The sequence below is a fragment of the Pholis gunnellus genome (assembly GCF_910591455.1).
Source record: "Pholis gunnellus genome assembly, chromosome: 17".
Taxonomy (NCBI): domain Eukaryota; kingdom Metazoa; phylum Chordata; class Actinopteri; order Perciformes; family Pholidae; genus Pholis; species Pholis gunnellus.
In genome coordinates this window covers 10,570,212-10,586,204 of record NC_136544.1, presented here as the reverse complement: position 1 = coordinate 10,586,204, position 15,993 = coordinate 10,570,212, and the positions used below count along the sequence as shown (strand labels likewise).

At 46.6% G+C, this 15,993-nt stretch overlaps 1 protein-coding gene across 1 annotated transcript in view; it reads right to left on the bottom strand.

The window, feature by feature from the left end:
- Positions 1-15,993, bottom strand: part of adgrl1a (adhesion G protein-coupled receptor L1a) — a gene marked incomplete at both ends in the record, with an annotated part of 49,115 nt that overhangs the window by 8,344 nt on the left and 24,778 nt on the right. Inside the window, 17 exons of the mRNA XM_079178316.1 lie at positions 198-353; positions 601-769; positions 894-985; positions 1,168-1,234; positions 1,515-1,735; positions 1,976-2,185; positions 2,778-2,951; positions 3,054-3,262; positions 4,149-4,271; positions 4,439-4,619; positions 6,347-6,385; positions 6,593-6,778; positions 7,619-7,722; positions 9,034-9,327; positions 10,570-10,897; positions 12,220-12,484; positions 12,716-12,923. Of these exons, the coding sequence (XP_079034442.1) occupies positions 198-353; positions 601-769; positions 894-985; positions 1,168-1,234; positions 1,515-1,735; positions 1,976-2,185; positions 2,778-2,951; positions 3,054-3,262; positions 4,149-4,271; positions 4,439-4,619; positions 6,347-6,385; positions 6,593-6,778; positions 7,619-7,722; positions 9,034-9,327; positions 10,570-10,897; positions 12,220-12,484; positions 12,716-12,923 (3,026 nt within the window). The remainder of the gene's footprint in view (positions 1-197; positions 354-600; positions 770-893; positions 986-1,167; positions 1,235-1,514; positions 1,736-1,975; positions 2,186-2,777; positions 2,952-3,053; positions 3,263-4,148; positions 4,272-4,438; positions 4,620-6,346; positions 6,386-6,592; positions 6,779-7,618; positions 7,723-9,033; positions 9,328-10,569; positions 10,898-12,219; positions 12,485-12,715; positions 12,924-15,993) is intronic.

Here is a 15,993-nt window from a genome sequence, read left to right as displayed (position 1 = left end):
GCCGCTCAGGCGCATTTACTTTTCATTTGTTCAAAGAAAAATCCAATTTTAAAACTCGACGGTGCTCAGGTTTTTTTGTGAAAAGCTGGACGAACAATTGCATCCGCGTCGTGTGTGTGTGTGTGTGTGTGTGTGTGTGTGTGTGTGTGTGTGTGTGTGTGTACTGCTTAGTGTGTGCGGGTCGGTCTTGCCCGCACCTGTCGGTGGGCGGCTGCGTGGCGAGCTTGGCTGCCGCTGTAGTAGCGGTTGTTGGCACGCAGGCCCGAGTTCTTCAGGGAGCCGTGGGAGCTGGTGGTGGAGGTGCGGCTGCAGCAGTAGGAGTGACGCAGACACTTACTGTACTCCTTATGGACCTGTAAAGAAACAACACCACCGGCACAGCGGGCAGGTTTTAAAGCCACTCATAAACACAAACACTGGTGCCGGGGCCCAATGTGGAGCGGCGGAGGCTTTTAACACACGGCAACAGAAAAATGCCGTCACTCTGAACATGTATGCTGAATATTAATCACTCATGCACATCCATCTCAACAACATTTCATCTTCTTATTCAAAAATGTACATACAGCAAGTCTTCAGAGACTAGTCTTGTATCGTTACCTTCTTCTGAAGTGCACAGTGGAAGATGAAGATGAACATGCCCTGGAAGGCGTTGAAGGTGGTGAAGAGGTAGGCCATGATTACCGTGTTCTCATTGATAAAGAGGAGGCCAAAAGCCCACGTCATTCCGAGCAGGAACAGCAGAGCAATGGCCCCCAGAGCCCACGACCTGATGGAAGCGGAGTGGAAATATTGACAAATAATGATTTGATGCACAGAGTTACTGAATCAATTTGGAATCCGTCTGACGGCGTGGCTTATTTATCAATAGTGATTGAACAATTAGAACTCACTTGATGTTATCCAGGCGGCTGGAGTCAGGTTTGAGGGCTGAAGAGTTGCGGATCATCTTGTGTAAAGTGATCATGAGGAAAATGAGGTTGAGCTGTGGAACGAAAGATGGGAAGAATCAAATAAATGCGTGGTGAGCTTTACAGTCTGCACCAAAAGTACTGGCTTTGCACCATTAATAACCTCATAAAGCAGGCACGGCAAAATACTTTTGGTTTGACTGGCTGATATCAAAATAGAGAGGGAAATAATACTGTCTGACAATAAAGCTAATACCATAATAACAAATGAAACGGGTCCAATGAAGCTCCAGATGAAGTAGTTATCCACTCGCAGCCAGCATCTGGAGTGGCACAAAGGAGAAGAGAGCGTTACACACAACTAAGCTCACCAACACACACACACACACACACAGGCAGGCATGCACACGCTATTTCACTGTCTCAGCGGATTATCTTATGAAGGCTAATCATCAGGCTTTGGCGAAGTGTGTTCAGAAAAGCCGGTCCGCAGGGAGGTGCAAGAGCCGTTCACACAGCGCTGCATATTACAGTTCCAGCTGGGGGAATAACATAATCCTACTTCTCAATCTGCAGGTGCAAAAGACCCGTCTTCACACGTACGCTTTCTTGGTCCCATAGCTCCTGTAGTCTATGGCCGCGGAGATGCCCACCACCAGCGCGGGGAAGCAGTAGCCGCACAGATAGTAGTACTTTTTGCGGGAGTACTCGCTCTCAAAGACCTCCACCAGCATGAGATAGAGTTGCACACCCTCCAGACACATCCAGGAGAAGGCAGCCAAGAAGAAGAAATGCAGAAGGCCAGCAAAGATGGGACAGGCAATCTGAAGACGGCAGGAAGGGAGTGGGTAGAGAGAAGAGAAGAGGAGAGGAGGATAAAAGAAAGGAAACGGTTAAGATCAAGGACGTAGTTTTGAAAAATGAAAAACTGACCTGATGATGCAGAGTTTTAAACCAGGGTTTGTACTGTAGTGCAATTCTCTCTTTCTTCTTTCCAAGAAAACAAGCAAAACCATTTTCACGAGTGAGACCCCAGCATCCTTAACAGACATCTAGAAACTCACATGGTACTCCGTCTTGTCGATGCCGATGAGGAAGAGCAGCTCGGCGATGAAGAGATTGATGCAGAGGTTCTTGTGGATGGTGTTGCGGTCGGTCTGCAGGCCGCGCAGGAAGCAGAACGTGGAGATGCAGATGGCGAGACACACTAGGGAGATGACGATCCCCACCCAGGTGATCACAAACAGGATCAGTTCGTGCATTCGCCCCGGGTACTGAGGGTCCGGGTAGCGTCGCGTAACCAAACACGGGGGGTTGGGAGAGTGGAGTGGAGGGGAACGGGGTAAAAGCAGAGGGCAGAGAGACATAGACAAATAGAGCGGGAAAAGAATATAGGACAAGACAGGGTAATGGGAGATGGGGAGCACAGAGATAGATGGGAGAATAGTGGAAGGAATAAACAATAGGGGGATAGATAGACAGAACAGGGGGAGGGGAGAGAAAGAGCAAAATTGCTTTATTTAATATTTGTAAATATATGCAAGGAGCTAAAGTGTAGAGACAAGAGACGAGAAGTCCTGAAAAAAAAAAATACATGACATTCAAATTCATGTGAATGTCAGCTAGAAGTAGCGGGACATGAATTTTTAAGCATGTGCCTCCCTGAATGTCGGGAGTGAAGGAAGGAAAATAGGAAATTCAAAACAAAGAGCTTGTCAGCCTTGAGAGGGTACATTAATGTGCATGTGTGTGAGGGTGTGTGACTGAGAGCCAGCGAACGCTAATGCTCGCACGAATGAACGTCTGCATAAATTACCCCGGCTTCAATTTCTTAACCGCACGCCTGCCACGCCCTTGTTTACTCACGTCGGGCTCGCGGTGAGCCATGAGCACGGCGAAGTTGGTGAGGTGGCTGCAGGAGCAGGTGGTGTGTGTGTTGTTGGTGTCCAGCAGCTTGCAGCCCTGCGACGACCACTGGCCCGTCATGGAGCGCTCGGAGTAGTTCCAGAAGGAGCAATTCGGAGTGTTATAGTTCTCCAACTGTAAAGAAAAGGAAAAGAAAAGCGAGGGAGGATGGAATATTTTTAAATTGGAGTCTTATGTGAATGAGAAGTGAGTATGACATCGACTTAATTAAGCCACCTGTAGGTGTTTGAGAGTGAAGACCACCGGCTCGATGAGAAACACCCTGCTGGACTCTTTGTTGATGGAGGCGGCGATTACGTGGGAGTTGACCGCCAGGCGCTTCTTGTCGTGGCTTGGCCCGTCAACTTCCATCTTCACAGTGGCGTTCTCAGTGGACAGGAAGGATCCCAAGTTTTTGTACAGAATGAACACCACCTTGACTTGTCCTGCACATGGAGGAGGAGGAGGAGAGAAACGAAGAGAAAGAGAGTGAAGGGAAAAGCCAGCAAAGAAAAGGCCGGCGTTATTTGAAAAGGGAGATGCAGACAGCAGGATAAAGGGAGGAGGAGGAGGAGGAGGAGGAGCAGGAGGAGGGGAAAAAGACAGAATTCAGAAATGGGGGCATAATATGGTAATGGCGGTGAGAGTGACAGAGATAGAGGGTGGGGAGTGACAGGGTGAGCGAGAGGGAGACAGAGAGAGAGAGTTAGTGAAGGTTAGAATGATGGTAAGGACCGTTTCATTTTGACTGGTGGAAGAGAGCGAGATTTAATGTGGAGGGCAATGGAACATTCATCCCTCAAGCATTCACAGATCTCTTATTATTCCATATGAATATTTCATGTGCGTTTGTTTCAATCATTCTAATCTCGTTCCCACTGCAGAGCCGAGCGGAGACAGAAAACAGAAAGGGGCATGGGATGAGGGGAGAGGGGGGATGACAGTGGTGGGGGTTAGAAACAAGAGAGATGAGAGAGGGGGATAAGGCGGCGAGGAGACGGAGCGAGGGGATGGAATGGGGAAGAGAGGGAGTGCTGAGATTGCTCTGTCAGACTGGGGCCGATTGTAATCTACACGCCTCCCCAGCTATTCTATTAAGACTGCTGTTAAGAAACCATCAAGAAAAGAAATTGTCTCAGCACTTTTGTTAATCTGATTAGCCTATTATTATGAACCAATAATTGAGTCAATTGCATGCAGATTGTTTTAAGCTTGCATGAAACGGAAACATAAAAGTGGGCTCCACAGGACAGTACAATTTATCAGGCCGTGGGGTGAGGACGGGGTTGGGTGGGGGTGAGGACGGGGTTGGGTGGGGTGGGGGCTGCTCACCGTTGCGACTGTACTGTTTGATAGTGGAAGCTGAGAGCTGGATGGTGCTGTCGCTGGCGTAATTCTGTGGGAAGGACAAGTCCTGCAGGTCCATCTCTGTGTTTAGGACATGCACCTCGAGATCTGATGGGGGGAAAAACAGCACGCAAAAGTTAAAGGAAGACCGCTAAATACGCAAAAAATAAAATAAAACACACAAAGAGAAATTTAGATTCACAGCCCGGAGGTTTGTTTCCACAAACTGTGGGTCATCCATACATTCACTGTAATCATCAATGCTGTTTTCTTACCAATGCTGGGCGCTCGGTCCGAAAACCGATTCCCGTACATGTTGTTGGCCAGCAGGAAAGCTCCCTTTTCCAGCACGTCCAGTAGCATGGTGGCAGTGTGCGCCTGCTCTGTGCTGTTCATGTCCTGCCACGACTCCAGGGCCTCAGGACGCAGCAAGTTGTCCACAATCTGCACCACCGCCTGGCACATGCAGGGGACACGGCATTCTTTGCTGTTACCGAGAACACTTTACAACAAGGTGCACAAAACCCAGAGTAGTCGTCGAGGAACGAGTAACAAACGGAATCAGGATCCAACCGATAACTAATGGATGGCTTATGCGTAGTTTCCAGATATGATGTGAATATTTATACATTTAAATGCGCTGAATAATGTTTTTTTGGAGAACTTATAGCTCATTCCCGCTTCATCTTTAGTAGCTGTTTCTCAGTCCACTAGGATTTTTTTAATTGTAAGATAATGAAGTAAAGGTCCACTCCTAACTGTTTTAAAATCACTTGTTTCTACTACAATAAGAATAACGTAACACTTTGTTTTTGTGCCATGTACAATTTGGAAAGTGATAAACGAATAAAAAATGTGTTAGTATGCAGAATCACAGATATCTACAGTAGTAGCTAATTATTAGGCACTCTAGAGACGGTCTGTTCTCAGTTCTCAGGAAGTGCTGTTAGATATTAATCAGCTATCTAGTTATTATCCGTTGGTTGTTGATTTGTTTATCACATGCCCTTTGTAATCACTCTTTGTGTTGTGTCATTTTGTTACGTGAAATCATATCTCTTGAGCACTTTAAAGTACAAAGTCACTACGATTCCACTATAATTTCCTAGAAACTCACCACTCCCCTGCACTACATTTATTACTCTGCTATGTCAGACAAATTACTTTTCTATTTCACACTTACAATTCATTTAATGGCAATTTTGATGGTTGTATCAGCTATCCAATTTATTGGAGTAGCCTGCCTGATGAATCATGTAATTCTCTTGCTCAGGCCTCTCAAAATGAAGGATTGACTGCTGCGTGGAATAAAGAGCATTGCCGTTAACAAAAATGAATTCGGCATCAGAATGCGCTCCGTCGGCTGGAAAAAGAAAAAGACGGGAGGGTGTTTTTTTTTTTGGTTCATCCTCTTGAACAGTACGGCGCAAACTTGCAGCGAGTGACAAAAAGAACACTGGTCAGTTACACACGACGCAGCAGCTCTAAAATTCATCTTGCGCCAACGGAGATGAGAAGATGTGGTGTCACATTACAGTATGCTGCAGACGGGTCAAGATACACCAAAGACCGTGTGCTGCAGAGCGCATGCATTTCATCATTACTGAGAGGCATACACAAGGCCTTTTCATGATATTAGATTACAGCGCTCTCACAACCAGAGATATTGCACACATATTGGAAAAGAACAGAAGGGCGTAGTAACACATACTGTTGCCTTTCATACAGTACTATCGTCAAATTACTTTTTTCCCAGAGCCACAGATATTGTAGCCTTTTGTGCAATGCAATGAGGAAAAGCTCCATATTATACACATAGGATCAATCGCAGTCCAACTAAGCGAAGCCATTAGCTGAACTCCACATTTCATACATATGTAGATCGTGAGCAATTGGAAAAACTACAAATCAGCTTTCACTACTCTGGGAAATACTACAACAACGACTGCCAGGAGTTATACCAAAAGTTACTCTCACTGCTCTTTGGAAGAAAAAAAAGCCCAGAAATTGTATAAGTGATGATTCCAAAGGCAATATAAATCAAAATACAGAGCAGTGAGCCAAAGGAATCTCATCCCCAAACCCAGTCTACTCAAGGATTTATCTTCCCCCAGTTATTCTAAGTCGCAGAGCAGTCCTACTCCACAGGCATGTAAAGCAGGCAGATAAAAGAGAAAAGCTACCTGGATGTAGGCCCGACAGGTCCGCTCTCGCTTCTGGAGCTGGAAGGGAGAAAACAAAAGCGTGGAATTAAACAGCTAAACAAAAAAAAAACAAAAAAAAGTCGGTAAATTAAAAACTCACTCGTCCTTGCATGTGCACTAGGGGGGTAAATTCGCATTAACCTCAGCACCCCTTTCTAATGCTTGAATTAAATACAGGCACGTGATTGTGTGTGTGCTTGTGCGCGTGTTTACACTTTGCTCTACCTTGTTGTAGTTTCGTGCAGCAGACTCCTTGTTCGCGGGCCTCAGGGCCTGAAGCTGGGCATCCAGTATGTCCAGCAGTTGCTCAATCAGTCGCACGGTCGAGCTCACGTCTCCGGCCTGGATCCGACCCCGCGTGTGGTTCACCAGCTCTCCTGCTATGTTGGCCGCATTCTCACCGCTCTTTATCTGCACGTGACCAACACGCAAAGGCGTACACACGTTTACACACAGCGCCAGTGTAACGATGATGTCATACAGCCCGTCTGGTTTTATTCGTTGAGTCATATTCAAAGCGGGAGGAAAAACTAACTGTTAAAGCGTTTACTAAAATGAAACCACATGTCTTTGGGGTAGTCTCATCTCTGTCATCAGTCCCTCTTGCATCGTTGTAAACAAAGATGGACCCTTAGCAACCACTTTGCAATTGATTTTTGCCAAAAGGAGACCGTACAATGGATTCTTTCAACGATGTTACTTGTGACCGTGATGCTGCATTCCTTTCCAGGCACATGGACTGACGTAAAAAAAACTTTACAAGAGCCGATCAGGGGTAGGCGTGGCTAAATAATCTGGGTTATCTCCTGCCTTACTTTTAATTCACATTTATATGGACTGAAATCTGATTACTGCCCAAATTGGGATTGATCAGATTACTACTCTGAATATCAGGGAGCCGAGGTAATATCATGGCGTTTACATACTGCACAGGTGTAAAGCATTGTGTGAGATTTTGAGAAATGAAAGTGGCAGAGTACTTTGTAAGCTGCAAGGCCATAGGCCTGATTTTAAAAAATAATTTAACCAACTGTGATTAAACTATACTACGGAGAAAAAGAGAGTTAATTAAGTATCAAGAGCAAATGCCTTGTAATGAAGGGCCAGTTGAAATGAGCAAGTGTTTTAATCAGGCCAGCCTTGGAGATATGTTAATGTGTGTGTGGAGGTGGACAGGGGGGGGATGGTCGGGGCGGTGGGGCAGAGGACGGGGACAGACCCGTGGCCAGGGGGTACGGCTCCAGGTCTCACCTTCTGGGCCACCTGGTTGACCCACGGGGAGGTGCAGTTACTCAGGTCAGGACCCCGCGGGTTCCACATGACCTGCTCCACCATGCACTGGAACGAAGCGATGCCTGGAGACGAGCAGAGGGAGAGAGGAGAGGGGAGAGGGAAGCAATGGAGAGATAATAAGCGTTAGGTGTCTGCAATTAAAGAGGAAAGTGTGGAGGAATTATTTTCTCTACCCAAGAAAAACGGAGTGAAATGAATTTTAAAAATGCAATAGTCAAAGTGTTTGAAGATGAGAGGTAAGAAGGAGGGGGGAGGTAGAGTAAAAATGGGTCACAAATGGAAACGGTTCAATAATGGAGTGTGGAGCAGTGAGAGAGTACGGGGAGAGAAAGGGAGGGGGGAAGACGGCAGCGCCGGAACGGGCCTTCATGGGCTAAAAGGAACGGTTCAAAAGGAATACATGCAGACGTACCACATGGCATTTTACTGTGTGCACACAGACACACCAAAGACATCAGGTATCATGCCTCACTTTCAAATAAAAACACCCTGAAGTGAAGCGCCTTCCACCAACTCTCATTTCCAGCATGGTCTCTCTCTTGTTCCGTGGGTTCAGAGAAAGGCCACCACGTGGGGATAAAACCATGAGAATGGTCTATATGCTGCTGCTAACACAAATAACCAACGTCAAGTCACAAAGACGAGGCTGGGAAAAGAGGAGATGAGAGACCACACAGAGAGCGAGCGAGAGAGATGGAAGCACAACGGCAGAGCAGAGATGAGACACAATGCGGCAACGCCTCACAGTTGTAGAGGGATCAGAGCAGATGTGGCATTGCATTTCATACCACCTTCTTCTCTCTCTCCCAATGATTTTTTTTCCTCCTCCTCTCTCCTGCTTTTCTCTATACTCTCCTCCATCGACCACAGATTGGCTTTGAGAGCTCTGCCAAGATGCGCGGCAATTAAGCCAGCTGCTAATTTAACGTTACTGCCGTTCACAGAGAGAACATACAGAAAACGGCGTTGGAGAGGGAGATGGTATAGAAACTAGCATGAAGGGAGGTGAAGCCTGTGTTGTCTAGCCTGTCATTGCTTTATTCGCCACTTCCAATCAGCTCTGTTTCTGTGGGAGATGAGCCTTTCATATGGAGAGGACTGGCTTTCATCTGCGAGTCCTCGGGGGACTGTGCCTGCTGGTGGGACCAACGCAGGGACAGAACAGGACAACAGTGGAAAAAAACAACTGTGAGCGCACAAACATGCTGATCACTTGGGCCCACGCAGAGAGATATATTGCACGCACACAAAACACCCGCATGCCTGGAGAACATACCGTGTAAGTACACTCCAACATGATGATGATGTTTGTTTAATGGAGAGGAAAAAATGCACACCAGTTTTTAAAAATACACACGGGCAGACGTCCTCACCTAGAGACCCTTTGGGACATGGGCGGTCTACTGTTTCCCCGCGCTGCGTGGTGGGCCACCGGACGCCACGGACCAGCTTGGTCTCACAGACGTGGTTCTCCGGGCCTTGGGGAGGGCGAGGTGGCTTGCGGGTGACGGGCACAGTGGCTGTGATTGGGCGAAGATCAGGGTGCTTGTTGATGGAGCCGATCGGGCGCGAGGTGGGGGCCGCAGGGCGGGCGGTAGAGGGGCTGGCGCTGGAGGTGAAGGGCCTGGTTGGAGGAGTGGTGGTCACTTGGGTGGTGGTCAGAGGGCCTGTGGTAACCCAAGAGTGGTACAGAGAGAACAGACGGGTTAGAAGCCACAAATGAGACCCAGAGTGAGTGAGAGACAGAGAGTTACAAAAGGATGTAAGGGATTTGTTAGAGAGCAGCAAAAGCCGACAGCAAAGCCGAAAAATATCAAGAGAGTGAAGGACACATGCATGTGAATTTAAGATGTTTCTCAGAAGTCGAGTTCAAAAGATAGCCTGACAATAATTGGGGTGACAAATACTTTTTTGAGCCCCTCAAAGCCTGCTTTCCAGAGAGATGAGAGGTGCAGAGAACGCATCAACTCAAGTCAGGGAGAAGTAAATAATTGATCAAATGTATCAGAGAAGTCACCATCACTAACAACCAAACCTAATGCGAAGATAAAAGCAACACATCACAACTACAAGATTCCAGCTGATCAAACGCAGAGGCAGCGCGCATGCTGCCGCCTGTGTGTCTCTGCCTCTCTTCTCTCTCTCTGGGCCCAATTCAAGCTTCATACAGCGGCCTTTATGCGGCTCAGATCTAGCTCTACAATACACCCAAACCTCCCTCTCATATTGATGGACTGCCGAAACGCAGTGAGGTGTCCTCATTTTACCCTCCCCATTATCGCTTCAGAATGACTTTTTCATTATCCATGACACAGAGAAGTTGATATGAAGTGCTATAGCAGTCATACGTGAGAGGCTGCTCTTTACTGTAACTATGGCTGGGGATGGAAATACAATGGTTTGATATCCGAGGCACCCAAATGTCAGATGAGAAACCGTCACAAACATATTCTGCTTGAGCCCAGATCAAGCAAAAAACACCTTTTGTTTTTGATACAGTCGCTGCAAGTGCTTAATAAGAACTGGATACCTTTTTAAGTTGTCCACCGACATGCATTTGATCCATTTTGTCGTCTTCAATTTAATGCAACGTGTGATTGGCTCTCTACTGCAGCAGCTACAAGCAATACAGATGCGACAGCTAACCTTGCCAAAAGCGCTAACAGTGGCAATAGTGCTGACAGAGCCAACACTTTTAATCTGGGGGGGGGGGGGCCCGCCACCACCACCACCACCACCACCACCGTGGGTCAGGGGATGGTGCTGAACGAGCGATGTGCACTGTGACGGCAATAAGCTAGCCAGTGGGACATTCACATGATGGGTATGGTATTAAATACTCTATTGGTGTCTGTGTCACAGGCTTCTCTACTGTGTTTCTGTGTGTTCTCAGTGGGGTCACTTCTTACCCGATGTGGGGTCCGGCGGTCCAAACTCCAGCGGGTAGCGCAGCACATTGTAGTTGTTCCAGACGTACAGCTGGTTGTCTCGAGGGTTGTAGTCCACAGAGGAGATGTACTGATAGGGGTTGGGGAAAGGGATGTTGACGGGCTCCTCGCGGGCTCGGTTGGTATTGTAGGCATACATCACCAGGTCGCCGCCTGCTTCGCTGTCGTCGTCCTGGTAGACGGAGCGCACTGCGTAAAGCACGCCGCACGCCATGAAGGCGTTGGATGCCACCCGCTTGTCAAAGCTCGTCTCCCAGGTGCCTTCAAAGCGCAGGGTGTAAGGGTTCACCTATGGGCAAAGAGGAAAGGCTGAACTCGGCAAAGGCTTATTGTGTAATCGATCATACTGGGACGCTTGAAGAGACGGTTGTTTTGTTTACTATCGCGACTGAAAGAGCAAGTCTATTTACATTTGATTTCTTGATCTTTTTTTTTTATCTCTGTGTGCGGTTTTATGTTTATTAAACTTTGAAAATGATTTGATGTAACATTTTCATTATTGCTCATGTTTACATAAGCCCACTGGTGCACAAATGGTGCTTCTGTACAATAATGTGTAGTTTTATAAGCGCTTGGAAAAACATTCAAAAAGTAATTAAACCTCCAGCTTAAGCTTTGGAGAAGAGATATTTATTTGCTTTTATGCAAAGCTGCACTACTCAATATATTGTACCTAAAAACTGTATGCAGAGAAATAATAGAGACTTGCATGCGTTTGTTGCACTCTAAAAAAAAAAAAAACTCCCCAGAACCAAAACAATTCCTTGATGATGAAAGTGATCACTTCCTTATTTATTACTTTGTTGTGCCATTATTCTGCACCCTCATAGCTCATGCAGGGTTTGATATTTTAGATGGATAGCTTAACTTATACAGTTAGAAAAACAATTTCATGGTTAGGTCAAAGATAGTGATTATAAATGGGACCTGTCTCACTGAGCAACACATTAATTCAAACCCTGTTTGTGTGGAAACTCGCTGGCTGATTGCAGTTTTGTTTGTAAAGAAACAAAGAACCAACTTGTATTAAAATATGAATGTTCTGAAGTTCACAGAGATGGATCGTTGTTTTGAGTTTGTCAAGTAAGCAGGGCAAAGAAATGCGATTAATTTAAAAAACGGTCGACATAGTATACGATTCTAAACTAGTTCTATACAAATGAGTAGACTACCTAAATATATCACATTTCCACCCATTCATTGTCTTTAACCGCCAATCCCCCAGGCCATCGCAGGGCTGACACATAGAGACAGACAACCATTCACGCTCACATTCACACCTACGAGCAGTTTAGAGTAATCAATGAACCTAAGAGAACCCACACTGAACACATTTGAAGTCATTAAATCATACAATGTTTGCAGCCATAAAGAAACTTGTGGACCTACAAAACATATACATATTTGGATATGAGGGGATTTGAGGGGCCAGAGCCTTTTGCAGATCATTTTATGTGACCCTTTTCATCTCATTTGTCAGTGCACCTGTGTAATCTCACTAGGGAGTCATTCATGTGTGACATATGACCTTTCGCCTGACTAATCAGATGAGATTTAGATATAATCCACATCTCATCCCCCCCCCCTCTGTGCAGCGCAGTGCTCGCCCACCTGGCTGACGACCAGCCGTCCATTGTTTGCCTCGGTGGCGTAGATCACCCAGAGGCCGTTCTCATCCACAGCCAGGTCAATGTCCGATTTCCCTCCCCAGCGGTAGGGCGAGGTGTCGTGGTAGTTGGCGTTTGTGATGATGGCCTCGCCGCTCTTGATGCGCGTCCGCAGGTCATACTTGACGATGTTTCGCGTGCGCTCTTTGTTGTAAAATACCGCACCATCGTACACCACGAACCCCGTGCCGTCAACTCTGTTGGGCAACCTGTTGAGAGAGAGAATCACATGAGCGGAGCAGGAATCGAGGAGAATAAGTCCATTCATCTACTCCGCATGACTGTCGTGACACAATCCTACACGACGGCCACACTGTGAGCAAGCTGACGCCACAGTGGGACCATTCTGCTCTCACCATCCATATCCACATCAAAAGCCAATAAATCAATACAGCAACAGATGCTATTTGATCAACCAGGACTGTGGGAGGCACCCTCACTTGTAGGTGGTGGTTTGTCGGTTCTGTTTGAAGTCTTCCCAGGAGGCGTACTCGTACAGCATGTCAGTTCGATAGGGGGTCCAGGGCATGACGTACAGACGGTCCCCAGACTGCAGCGGGTCCTTGCACCACGCCCCCGCCTGGTGCTCCGCCTCCTGCAAAGAGCTGGCCGCCTGAACCCGCAGCAGCGTGCCCGGACACACAAAGACTGGAGCAGGGGAGGCGTGTTGCAGAAGAAGGAGAAAGGGAAAAGATAGAAAATGAAAAACGAAGCATTGTATAAATGAAAGATATCATGGAGATGGCAGGGGAGGGAGAGAGGACATGGGAAATGGCCAACAACCATGAACTATAGAACAGGAGACAGAACAAAGATGTGAGTAGATAAAAGTAAGTTGAGGATTGAAAAGGAGACAAAGAGTTGGAGGACAATTGGAGTGAGGGGGAAAGAGTGTGGAGTGAGGAGATGTACAATATCAGATATAAACTGAAGGAACATATAAAGGCTCATTTGTAGAACATCAGCGTTGTGGTCGGAAAGCGTCTGGAAATGATAAATGGGAGATTTCTGGCTGCAGCCGCGGCTTAGTTGTAGTCTCTAATCTAATTTATCTTGGCCTACTTTTTATTTGATTGTGCATTTTCTATTTGAAAGGCCTCTGCTGCTGGGTGGTAAAACAGTAATTGTGCAGCTTGTTTTATTAGGACTCAAATTTGGCTCTCAGTCAAGAGTAATGCCTCTAAGAAAAAAAGCATCCCGGGGCAAAGATGTGAGGTTGGCCAGGCCTCCCCCTTCCTCCGCACCTGAAACTTGGCTTCACACACCCACACGCACAAATTCAGACACAAGCAACGGCACAAAACTGATGCACACACAAAAATACATGGGAACCCTTACACATAATCCGTATACCAAACAAGAACACACACACACACACACACAGAGGAGGTCTACTTTAGGCAGGTGGAGGTCATCCACTGGGGACTGGTGTAAATTGGCTGGCGGACGTACTGTGTCCCTGCCTGACAGAGACAGTGCCCTGGGAACACTGGGCATGTCAGGTGATATATGAGGAAAGCTGCTGGCATCCTTCACCACTCTGACGTCACAGTGGTAGAGGCAACACAGAGAGAGCGGGAGAGAGAGAGAGAGCGAGAGAGAGGGAGGGAGTTGGAGGCACTACAGAATAAAACAGCTGAGGAGTCCCCACATCTCCTCTGCCAACTTATTTATGTGGCTCTCTGGCTCGGGGTTGCGACAGAACCAGACACCTGCTGGTCACCACATGATTGAACGTATCTCTGAACTAATTGGTCACTGCAGGGGCAATAGGACACAGATGACACACAGCACACACAGATGCACAGACAGACAGACACACACACACACACACACATACCATCCCAACGCACACAAGGATAGTACACGACATGCATGCACAAGCTGACACACATGCATACGCTGTCACACAGTGACGGTTAGAGTGATGGATCAGTGTGGGTTCAAACTGTCTTGAATATTGCATGGAGTCTGGAGCAGGAGGAGAATCATAACAGAGAGATGGAGCAGCTTCAGGCTTTTGGAAATCCTGCTTTCTCTTTCCGCTGCCTGTCGTGCTGCTGCTGTTGTTAGTGGCTGGTGATCTGTGGTGCTGGGCCACTTAGGAATCTGCCTGTTCTGTCTGAGGGGGTCCAATAGGGATTGAGACCGGCAGCCAAACAGGCATCTAATCAAGCTCAGGCATAAACAAACTATTCACAGGGAGGAGGCTCGTCATGCTCCATTGTCGAACCAAAATGCTCCCATGAAAGCAGGGATGCCTGAGGTGTTTGCTTTGCAATTATGAACATGAAATAATGGTGGGAGCAATGGTTAAATCTGGCACTTTCAGACAGCCGAACATTGAATTTCTTGACTAACATCTATGCCAATTCTAATGGATATGACATTTTTATTAATCCGAACACAGCATGCGTTCGCTGCAAAAAAACAAACAAAAAAAAGCGGAAGTTGAGCTCTAAAGCATTTCAAATAGAGGCTGTAAAAGGTGAGGTATTATCGGAGCAGAAAGCTATGGAGTGGAAAAAAAACAACCACTAAAAGTAGGACACTGCCTCAAAAGTACAATGCTACCGTAAATAGAGAAATAAACAACATGCAGAAAGCAATGCAGCAGCTCTGCATGTAGGTGACCCATAAACAAAGCCAGGAACACTCTGCCTCAAGGTAGAATAAAGGACAAAGATGCACATACATGCAAGGCTGTTCTCTAGTCGCAAAGAAAGGATGTCCAACCAAAGACAAATTAACGTGAACGCTAGCATTCCAACTCCTCTGTTTCCACGATACAGTGAGACTGATGTATAGGTCATTACAGTCAGGGCTCTCATCTTTACCATCCTCCCGGAATAGGACCCGAAATGAATGTGGACCATCCTTAATTTTTAATCTTATACCTTATCTATCTTTACTTCATCATCATTCAAAGTGACCTGCAACATAAATGAAACGTCAAAAATGTATTCGTTAAATGGTTTGTTATTCAATGATTAGCATCTCTGTTTTGAGTTTGATGTTAACAAAGACGCTAATGTAAATGAAAATATTTTTATGTGTAAAAAGTAGCATTTGGTCAAAAAACGTTTTGGGCCCCAATAAAGCTAGAAGCGGCCCTGCTTGCTGGTGTGTCCTAAAGTTGGAAGAGGTGCTGATGCTCTTGAGATGTAGCTCGTTGCCAAGGACAAAGGGTAATGAAGGAATCTCCCTGCAGCCTTAATACCCTTCGGGGATAAAGAGGAGTAAGGAAGTAAATAAGCTTTTGCTGCCGACTGGCTAGCTTGCGGTTTCTGTAACGTTAGCTAACGGGTAATAATAGTAATAATAGTTGCATGCGTACCTCATTGACCTGGGTTGAATTCCCCGATGCTGCTGCGGCTGTCGGAAGGTCAGAGGTCAGCGATGTGTGCCGTGTGTGTGTGTGTGTGTGTTTATGTGGTCTAGGTGGCTTAATGAGAACTGCATGCTACACAAAACATGCAGTCAATTTCATTGCATGCTCTCGGCCCAAATTCCGCCCAAAATGTATATTCATCCTGGCAGATTTTTCCAATCCCCGTGATGACGGGTCGTCCTGAAGCTTGAGTCCTGAGTACAGCACAGTCAGGGACAGAACATCTTCCATACTGTATGCCTATGCCACTGGACTGATGGCTGAACCCGGAACCTTTAGGCTAAATACCATTGCTCAATAGAAGAAAACAAACGTAAATATACTAGT